Source organism: Nansenia antarctica, assembly GCF_963989245.1.
Source record: "Nansenia antarctica genome assembly, chromosome: 1".
NCBI classification, from domain to species: Eukaryota; Metazoa; Chordata; class Actinopteri; order Argentiniformes; family Microstomatidae; genus Nansenia; species Nansenia antarctica.
The window spans coordinates 16,346,404-16,357,498 of record NC_137674.1 but is presented as its reverse complement, the minus strand read 5'-3'; the positions used below and the strand labels follow the sequence as shown (position 1 = coordinate 16,357,498).

The following is an 11,095-nucleotide window of genomic DNA, read 5'->3' as shown; positions in this document are numbered from 1 at the left end:
ACCAGGGGAGCCCCCCCCCCTCCCAAATTTCGTTGTATGGTACCTGTACTATATTAATGACAATAAAGACCATTCATTCATTCGAGATGACGGCGCGGTAGCGCTCCTTGGGTGCGTTCGTACATTTGCTCTGAGAGCGCCGGAACGCACACTGGGTTCAACGTCATAAACGGACCAAGTAATTTGATTGAACAACAGGCATTCCATGAGTGCTGATCAGATTTCCAGAGCGTATTTACGAACGCACCCCTTGTTGTTCAGCGAGTGTCCTCGCGAGGGAGCAGGAACTGTGCAGCACACAAGCTCAATAGCAGCTCGCTGGCTGAGGTAAAACTGTCGGTGACTTTAGTTTAGATATATTATAGTTTATTATTATATTGTCTCATGTCAGTGGTGTCAATATTTACCAGAACACATAACAGCTTGTGAAGGAGCATTTAAAGCTCAGTAAGGCAACAATTTCAAAGGTTTATTGACAAGTGCCATTCTCCTCAGCTAGGTAAGTTCATGCAGCTAGCCTAGCCAGCAACTTTTCAGTTTGTGGCTAACCACCATGTTTAACTAACTAGCTATTTCCTTTCGCTTCTAGATTATCTGTGGGACAATAAAGGCTTGACAGTATTCCAGTTATTATGGCGAAAGTGACAAGGAAATTCACGGTGACCCACCGCAGACGGCGGCCGTATCCCCCAGACGCCGGTAAGTATCACCGCAGACGCCGGCCGTATCCCGTCAGGACCATCACGACCCGCAGTCAGAGTCGTCAGGTTCGGGCCAGCGACTGTTTCTTTGAGCGGCTGGCCCCCGAGGTCTTTGACATGATCCTGGACAGACTCTCTGGTGGGTTCTGTTTGCTTTGGACATTTTTCAGGATGGGTGAATTATGATTATTTAGATGAGACATGTCTATGAGGCTGAACTATTCTGATTGAAGCCGTTACCAGGGGCAGGGTACTAAATGGTCTTACATATGTATAGCTCCAATGACGTGCATCTGAATGACAGTTTTTCCCAATTGCTAAAACACAAAAGCCAATTCTCTAAACCAAATGACCAGTTCTCTAAACACATTTAATAAAACTAGCTCCCATTTGCCAAAACCATAAACACATTTCACATGAAGACACAATTCACAAAACACAATCCTCCTTTTCTCATAAATCTAAACACATTTTGTCTTGCTAAAACACAAGTTGCAAAAAACTCTGCTCAAATTCTGAAATTAAAGCTCATGTGATGCAAAATGCTTGCCACAGTCAGCAAAATGTTGAACACAATGAACACACCTAGCTTCATTCATTAAACATAACGACTCAAAATTTAAGACACTTGTTGCAAATGATTGTGGTGTGTGTGTGTGTGTGTGTGTGTGTGTGTGTGTGTGTGTGTGTGTGTGTGTGTGTGTGTGGTATAGTTCCATAAATAAATAAACATCACACCCTGAACATTGTTTTCAGTGAGTATTGTTGTGTGTAATGGATCCTCTGTAGTGTAGTTTTGATTATGTAGCTTTAGAAAAGTGTGTTGTGTTTAGAGTTTTGTGAAAATGGAGGAAAGTTTTGTGAAATGTGTTTTAGCAATTGAGAAAAACTATAATGAGATGTTTCTCCCTGCCTCGTTGTTTGTTGTGGTAAAGTGTTGCAGATCAGTGTGTTGAGCATGGTGTCCAAGGCCATCAGTCGCTACATCATGGGCTATGTCTCCACTCAGACCTGGAGGAAGAGGATCATCGTACAGGGGTGTCATCACTCCACCGAGGTGTCCTCACTAGAACACTACACATCGCTGGGTGAGAGGCTCCTCAACAGCTTTATTTGATTAATTTACCTTTATTTTACTTAGTTGGTTGGCCAAGAACACACATGTTTATAATAAACTAATATTCAGAGCCACATTATTTCTGCTGTAATTCTTTATCAGGTAGATAGACCAAAGTATTATTTCTATCTCCTTTCATAGGGGGTCCGATGAGGAAAGCAAGTGGTCCTGGTTGGCAAATATAGTCACTATGTTACATTCTTGTGGTTTTTGCTCATCGTTTCAGGTTTATTGTTCAAGAGATGTACCCTCTTGCTGCCAACAAAGGATAGGCTAACGTTCATATATAGCAAGTTTTCACAGGTAAGACAGAGAGGTGAGGGAGGACAGATGAGGCAATGTTTAGCTGTGTGTGCTCTACAAACATTCTCACATTTCTAAACAAACCAAACAGTTGACAACATTGAATAGATTGTTATTTTCTAGTTAACCTTACTTAGACTAACACAGTTGTTACCTCCCACTCAGGTTCCTTGCTTCATGATGGAAGAGTGCATTGCCAAGAACAGCCAAGAAATGCCAAGAACAGTGCAATGCCAAGGCTTCTCCAGCTATGGAGCGTTTCTACAGGTGAGAGACTAGTTACAAAGAACATCAGACAATTTAATATCAAAGGCTGAATCCTGTATTGAGATGGTTAATGTTTGACTGACAGACATTGATAGCCGGCTGGGATGAGCTGGAGTGGCCCAGAGTTTTCAACTTCCTGTGCGACTTCACAAATCTACCCCAGAAAATCATGTCAGTGGTCACAGGAAAGCCAGGTGAGTGTCTGTCCCTATGAGAGAGAGAGAGAGAGAGAGAGAGAGAGAGAGAGAGAGAGAGAGAGAGAGAGAGAGAGAGAGAGAGAGAGAGAGAAACAAACAAAAAGGCTAATTGAAAGAGTGTGAGAGACGTGAGTGATCCGTATGTCTTTTTTCTCCCTCAGGTTCATGTCAGCTGTTGGAGCAACAGATCCGTCTGTTCTGCAGACAGGTTCTGTTGGACCCCTGGAAGAACAGCAAGGACACTCTGTTCTGGCTGACCCGCATCCTGAAACCCTGGCCCATTGTCAGCCAAGCCCGGCTGCTGTTCATCCTCTACGGACCACTGCTACCAGACGGTGAGAGGGACAACATGGGCCTTCTCGGTTTCTACCTTAAAAAAACTGGTGCACTTTTGTACAGTATATAAATCACTTGTTAGTAATTACATGGTGAAATTCTAATGTTAATAATAACAAATGAAATGCTTGTTTTTTGGTTGGCCAGAGTTGCAAGGCAAAGTGTATGTGTAGTGTAAGGGAATGTTCTTTCCAGGTTCGCTAGGCTGGCAGGAGCAGCTGCGTGCTGGGGTGGCCCAGTCCGACCTGGCCAAGGCTCTCATCCTGCTACACAGCGACCTGGAAGCCAAAGATTGGACCACCGACACCATAATGGCCATCCTGGAGGAGCTCATAGGTAATTGCAGTAGCCCAGAGGACTTGGCAACTTTGAATGATTATATTTTACACACCCAGGAATGGTAGACAAACCTTTTACACTCTTTTGTCTGTATACTGTATATACTGTATGTCTGGTCAGTCCACACGTACAGTATGTACCATTACCATAGGATTATAGATTTCACTAAGCAAATGGTGAGTGCACCATCATGTGCGATGATGACTGATGTATAGATGATTCACTTACCTTAAGCCTGGTACACATATAAGGATTTTCTGATTATCTGAGAGAGACCCCACACATGAAGATAAAAAATCATGGATTGAACAGTCTTGATCGTATTGTGTGTGGTGTGCTCCAATATACAACCACATGCATAAAGATCTGTCCTCCGACAGTCTGGAGTCTCGCGTGAACAGGGTAGTAGTACCCTGACTGACCTGTAGAGGCAGCCATGTGCTACAGGGAAAATAAAGTGCAGAAGAACGAAAAGAAGAAGACGCGTCAGTCAGCTGGCTTCTTGAGTGGCTACATTCCATTCCACGTCACAATCGGACTTGGGAGTTGTCAGTTTTGACCACAGACAAGAAGACTTTTGATCGTAAATATTGAACACGTCTAATATTTATGATCGTCGGCCCCGACCATTTTCCGAGCAGATTGTCGGGAGAAATTGACTCTTAACACACCTCACACCACAGGATAATCTTGTAGGATAATCTTTAGAGCCATCCGATAATCGGGCGTTTGCTGTCCTTGGTCGGAAGGGGGGAAATTGGGCCAAAATCGGCCAGATTATCTTTATGTGTGTACCGGGCTGCGATAAATGTACTGCGCTTGTAAGTCGCTTTGGATAAAGGCGTCTGCTAAATGTCAAAAATGTTAATGTAAAGTGTGAATGCTGTGTGTATGAATGACAGTTGTTTTGTTTTGTGCTGGTTCTGTTGGCCTCCAGTCCTTCCCCAGGCATGGCACATGGAGAATGTGGCTCGTCTGTTGTTCCTGTGTGGGAACAGCGTGTGCTACAGCGTGCTGGCCAGCAAGGCCCTCAATGGACGCCTGTTTGAGAGCTCACGACTCATTGTGTACCTCGTACTGGTCAGTCACTGCTGCTAAATAACTTTATTATCTGCTCTAGGGTTCCGGTATCTTTTAACCTAAGAGACACATTTCCCCCATTTTGTGCCCACTTAACGGAAGGTACTGCCTGAACCGGCCTGAGCTACTGACATTTCTGGTTACCCCTCTCAGGTGTGTGAGAAGGACGGGTACTCCATGAACTGGTCCGTCAAGATGGTGCAGCAGGTGTGTGAGGTGTTCTCCTCCTCTGCTGACAAGTGGTCCTTCATCCAGGCCGTGGAAAACATGTTCTCAGGCGTTGCCATGAATATGTACGAGATTATGGTGGCTGGTGAGTTGTTATAGTCACTTAGACTATCGTATCAGATCAGGGTCCAGATTCCTTCAAGCTTTGTAGCACTAAAATAATCTTAAAGTTAAGGGCATATTATTTGGGAACACATTAATAGAAAAACAGTTAAAATAAGTAGACATATGCGGATTTCTAACTGTCAACGATCTTGTCACAGATAACCATCAAGAAGACTTTGAGATCTTCCAGAGCCAGTTCTGCAGCCTCCTCAACGCCAGTGCTCACTTCCACACTGTGATTCTCGACATGTTCCTCACAAAAGAGTGAGATCGAGGAGAGGAGTAGTGTATATATAGCTTACAGCTCCTGTCAGAAGAGACTTTGATTTGGGAAAACGAGTCCGCGCCTGTTCATTTAATGTAAAATACTTTATCTACCTCTCCGTACGTACGGGGGTAGAATGGGGAAAAAAAGACACATTTGTTTTGCTTTGTGTAATATTAAACTTCTGTGTATTTCTCTATTACCTGTGTACTTTATGAAGGTTCAACAAATACAAATAATAAATGCCATTTTAAGGTATAAATAATTGGGGCAAAGGGGACATGGGACCTTGAATGGGTCCTAAACATTGTTACCAAATTTAAAGTTTGTACAATTTTGGCGAATGTACAGTTTTTACAAAAAATTTGGCAAAACATACTATAAAGGTACAATCTAAAGTGATTGCCCCATGAAGTGGCAGTCTTGTTGTGTACACTATGTACAACCATTTCATATTCTAAACAGGTCAGAAGAACAAATTGTGATTTTTAGTCTTGCTAAATTGTATGTAGTTAGATGATGTGACATTCTAATATTTATCTAATAAATATGTATTCAGATTAAACACATGCATTGTGGTCTTGATGTCCTTTAATGTATTTGTATCTATGACTTCAACCACCAGACCGACCCATGGTAGGTACAGTACAAGAATGGATCCATGTAAACAGAGACCTAAGCATCGTTAGCATCAAGAAGACGTTAGCATTGAGCAACTTTCAGGTCGGGTGGCACCAACAAGGATTCACAAATCAAGTTGTATCCATTAATCCTTTTGTACCCAACTTTAAACCTAGTTTAAGACTGACCAGGATTAATTTAAACATTCATTTAATCTCTGATTAAATGTCTATAATAACTTAAATTAGGATTTAATTTTAAACTGACACTTGAGGTGGTTTAAGTTATCAAAATAGCACAAACATATTCTGCACTCACTAAGTCTATTGGGGAATGCAAGAAAGCAATCACTCCAACACTTTCTTTGGTAAACAGCAGAGAGATTAGGCTGGAGAAATGTAACCACTCATAAACTGAATACACAGCTATATGCAAGCGAATCAGATTTCAGATCTACTATGCCCATCCTTTGCAATTATAGCTTTTGGTTGTTTCCTTCACAAAGCATACAAACAGTAAACAATAAAAAAGGACAACTGGTTAAAAAATTTATCAAAGCAAACAAACAAGACATGTTGGGTTGTATTAATTAAACTGTTACAGATAATATAGAATAACAAAATAAAATAAAAACAGAACAAAGAAGCAACCCAACACATCAAACAAACCATAAGACCTTATTGGAAAAGCTAGTGTCACCATGCCTAAAAGCTGCTGCGTAGTATTTTGTACGTCAAATATATTTTAAAAAGTCCCAGTTTGTGTCCCTAAATGAGTGTTACATACGGTAGAATAATGAATATTTTTTTTCAATGGGCATAGATGATGCATTTGCCAATGTGATGAATTGTTAATAAGTATATAGCATGCATAGTATATGAAGAGGTTGCAAAAGCTAGAGACTTTTTTGACTAGTTGAGCAAACTCAACATTCTGAATTGAGTGCACTACTTTAATTTGACAGACAGACAAATAACATCGCTTGTTCACTAGAACTACAAGCATGTGCTTTCCATCAGTGGTATAACTACTACTATGCAGGCAATGCAGCTGCATTAGGGCCCAGAGTAATGTGGGGCCCACAGCCCTCGGCTCGAAGTCGGAACTTGATTGATTGATTGATTGAAAACTTTATTAGAAGATTTGCAGAAGTAGGTACATGAAAGTACATATTACATACAAGGTCAACTAACAGGATAAAAACCCAAGAAAGCCACTGGCTTATTTCAATTGGGGTCCTTGATTCTCAATTCATCGTTACATGTAAGACAGACAAAAAAGCTAGTACTATCTACAAGATAATACAGACAAATAACTATTACTATCTACAAGATAAACACACATCCATCATGGGAAGAACAATACAACAAAACATAAGGTATGTACAGCGGGTAGGACAGGTGGGGACATACACCACAGGTGGGGGCGGGGGACAAAACACAAAGTATGTACAGTGGGTAGTTCGGGTCTTTTAATCTGATTTTTGATTTAGAGGGTCCAGTTACGGATTGCAGCCTCCTGTAAATGTTTTTTGAGAGTGGTTTTGAAGGTGGGCAGTGTTTTGCACTCCTTTAAGATTATAGGAAGGGCGTTCCACATTTTTACTGCATAGTTTGCAAACGAGTTTAACCCCTTGTTTGTGGTGCAACGCGGTTGAATGTGGTTCGTGGAGCTTCCTCTGGTGTTGTATGTGTGGACGTTGTTCACTTTTTGGAAGTATGTTGACAGGTACTTGGGTGTCTTTGTGGTGTAGCGTATCTTGAAGACCAGGCCCAGTGCAAGCTGCTGCACTCTGTCAACTACTCGTAGCCAATCAAGGCTCAAAAAATGAGCAGCGGTTAGATGTGTCCTAGGGTTGAGGCCTAGCAGAAGCCTAACCAGTTTATTTTGGGCTGTCTGGAGTCTTGTTTTATGGGCCTTTGTGGTTCTATAGTACCATGATGTTACGGCATAGTCAAAGTGACATTGAATGAGAGCTCCTGATAGGGTCCTCAGTGTGTTTTTACTGACAAGTGAGGATATCCTGTACAAGAATCTAGTTCTATGGTTCACTTTTTTGATTACTTTTGCTGCCATTTTATCTCCGGAAAGATTTGCCTCTAAGATGGAGCCCAGGTATGTAATATCCTCTTTTCTTGTGATATTAATGTTACCCACTTTTATTTTAAAATTTTCAGCCTTTCTGAGTTTAGATGGGGATCCGTATAGGATGGTTTCAGTTTTACCTAGGTGTATTGATAGTTTATTGTCAGCTAGCCAGATGCAGATTCTACTCAGTTCAGTGCTTAGCGCTTTTTCCACCTGCAATATGTCCCTGTCAGAGACCAGCAGAGCCGAGTCATCCGCGAACAGGAACAAATTGCAATCACATGCTGATGACATGTCATTCACATATATTAGGAACAGTAAAGGTCCCAAAATGCTTCCTTGTGGAACGCCGCAGGTCACTGGGAGGGGGGGGGACAGTGTTCCGTTCACACTAACCACCTGTTCCCTCCCCTCTAAGTAGGATTGCATCCAGCTCACCGATGTTCTATCGAACCCAATTGCTTTCAGTTTATCTAACAATATGTGGTGATCTACTGTGTCGAAGGCCTTCTGGAGGTCCAGCATGACCATGCCGCAGTACTTGCCCGAGTCCACCTCATGGTTGATGTGGTCGTTCAAATAGAGAAGGCCTGTCAGTGGAATGGGATGTTCTGAATCCTGATTGACTATCGTATCATATGCAGATCTGCCTGAATGACACCTCATGGCAGGAATATGAGCATGAGGACCTGGAACAGTTCACGTCGTCGGTTCTGAACCACATAGTGAACTGCACCAACTCAGCCACCGTGGACAAACGTGTCCGGGTCTACCCCAACACGAAGCCATGGATGACTGTGAAGGTCCAAAAACTGCTCAAGGAGAGGGACAACGCCTTCTCAGCGAAGGACACACTGCTGTACAGCACCACCAGGGCTAACCTAAAGCGTGGCATCCGGGAGGCCAAGGCAGACCACAGAGAGAAGATTGAGGAATGCTTCCTGAGCAACGACTCCAGGCGGGTGTGGCAGGGGGTTCAGCACATGACAAACTTCAGAGCCAACAGGCTCACAGCCGCGGAGGACGACCCCCTGCTGGCGGAAAAGCTGAACTCCTTCTACGCCCGGTTCGACGAGGGGCGAACGGAGGTAACCACAACACAAACACCACTCTCTCCAGCTCTCAGCAGCCTCACCCTCACAGAGCATGAAGTGAGACGCGTGCTGAAGGCGGTGGACCCCAGGAAAGCCTCAGGGCCGGATGGCGTCCTGGGACGGGTGCTGAGGGACTGCGCCGACCAGCTGGCCGGGGTTTTCACCAACATCTTCAACCAGTCCCTGTCCCAGGCCACCATCCCACCCTGCCTGAAAACCTCAACTATCATCCCAGTCCCGAAGAAAAGCACGGTGAGCTGCCTAAACGACTACCGCCCGGTGGCACTCACACCAATCATCATGAAGTGCTTCGAGAAACTAGTCCGGGCCCACATAGTCACACGACTCCCGCCCAACCTGGATCATACCAGTTCGCCTACAGAGCCCACAGGTCCACAGAGGACGCCATCGCGACGACTCTCCACTCCACTCTATCCCACCTGGAGAGGGGAAACAGCTACGCGAGACTGCTCTTTGTGGACTTCAGCTCTGCCTTCAACACCATCCTTCCAGACAGGCTAGTGACCAAACTACTAGACCTGGGACTATCACACTCTATATGTGCATGGATCAAGGACTTCCTGTCTGACCGCCCCCAGAGGGTGCGGGTGGGCTCCCACACCTCCACAGCCCTCAGACTCAGCACTGGGTCCCCCCAGGGCTGCGTGCTAAGCCCCATCCTCTACAACCTCTACACCTACGACTTCACCCCAGTCCACCCCAGCAACTCCATCGTAAAGTTTGCAGACGACACCACCGTGGTGGGCTGCGTACAGGGATGAGGTGGAGAAGCTGGGCAAGCTGTGCAAGGTTAACAACCTGCTGCTGAACCAGTCAAAGACCCAGGAAATCATTGTGGACTTCAGGATGAAAAAATCTGAGGTCCAGCCCCTGCTCGTCGATGGAGGGAGCGAGGAGAGAGTCTCAACCCTCCGATTCCTGGGGGTGCACATACAGGATGACCTGTCCTGGAAGACCAACACAGCAGCCATCATCAAGAAGGCACAACAGCGGCTCTACTTCCTGAGAGTCCTCAGGAAAAACCACATCGGACAGGATATGCTTGTGACCTTCTACCGCTGCACAGTGGAGAGCATCCTCACCTACTGCATCTGCGTGTGGTTCTCCAGCTGCACAGCCGCAGAGAGGAATGCGCTACAGAGAGTAGTGAGATCGGCCCAGAAGATCACCGGCGCCCCCCTCCCCTCTCTGGAAGAGCTGTACAACACACGCTGCCTCAGGAAGGCCTCCAAGATCTCCAGAGACCCATCCCACCCTGGGTACGAACACTTTGCTCGGCTGCCCTCGGACAGGCGGTTCAGGACCATGTTCGCAAGGACAAACAGACTGAAGCTCAGCTTCTACCCCAGGGCCATTCAGGCCCTGAACACAGCAAAGACCTAGGTTCTATGCCCTGGACAATCTAGATAATTTGATGGCAGCTACTAGATTGAAATCAAGTGCAATACTGAAACACAACTATGAACATTTCAAACCTGCAAACTGCGACACTTTAAATGAATGTGCAATAACACTATGTGCAATATGACAACCCTCGGGTACATAAGGTTCAGAGATAGGAAATGTTAGAATTGGTATAGCATAGCATAGAGTACAGCACAGTGTTCTATTTGTATAGTATAGTATAGTGGATAGTGTACATAGCCTTTATTTATGTAAACCAGCTCCTTTCCCTTCTTGTTTTTAGTTTTTTTTCCTAGCACCAGGGGAGCCCCCCCCCCTCCCAAATTTCGTTGTATGGTACCTGTACTATATTAATGACAATAAAGACCATTCATTCATTCGAGATGACGGCGCGGTAGCGCTCCTTGGGTGCGTTCGTACATTTGCTCTGAGAGCGCCGGAACGCACACTGGGTTCAACGTCATAAACGGACCAAGTAATTTGATTGAACAACAGGCATTCCATGAGTGCTGATCAGATTTCCAGAGCGTATTTACGAACGCACCCCTTGTTGTTCAGCGAGTGTCCTCGCGAGGGAGCAGGAACTGTGCAGCACACAAGCTCAATAGCAGCTCGCTGGCTGAGGTAAAACTGTCGGTGACTTTAGTTTAGATATATTATAGTTTATTATTATATTGTCTCATGTCAGTGGTGTCAATATTTACCAGAACACATAACAGCTTGTGAAGGAGCATTTAAAGCTCAGTAAGGCAACAATTTCAAAGGTTTATTGACAAGTGCCATTCTCCTCAGCTAGGTAAGTTCATGCAGCTAGCCTAGCCAGCAACTTTTCAGTTTGTGGCTAACCACCATGTTTAACTAACTAGCTATTTCCTTTCGCTTCTAGATTATCTGTGGGACAATAAAGGCTTGACAGTATTCCAGTTATT

General features: G+C 44.5%; 1 protein-coding gene across 1 annotated transcript; it reads left to right on the top strand.

The window, feature by feature from the left end:
* Window positions 1–632: 632 nt before the first annotated feature.
* Window positions 633–4,941, top strand: LOC308159564 (F-box only protein 47-like; the record flags this gene model as incomplete). The annotated part of the gene is made up of 10 exons (XM_080533379.1): window positions 633–840; window positions 1,637–1,789; window positions 2,045–2,121; window positions 2,287–2,388; window positions 2,474–2,582; window positions 2,747–2,920; window positions 3,117–3,257; window positions 4,198–4,340; window positions 4,494–4,653; window positions 4,832–4,941. 10 exons carry the CDS (start codon window positions 633–635, stop codon window positions 4,939–4,941), a joined length of 1,377 nt encoding a protein of 458 aa, XP_080389505.1.
* Window positions 4,942–11,095: the final 6,154 nt, after the last annotated feature.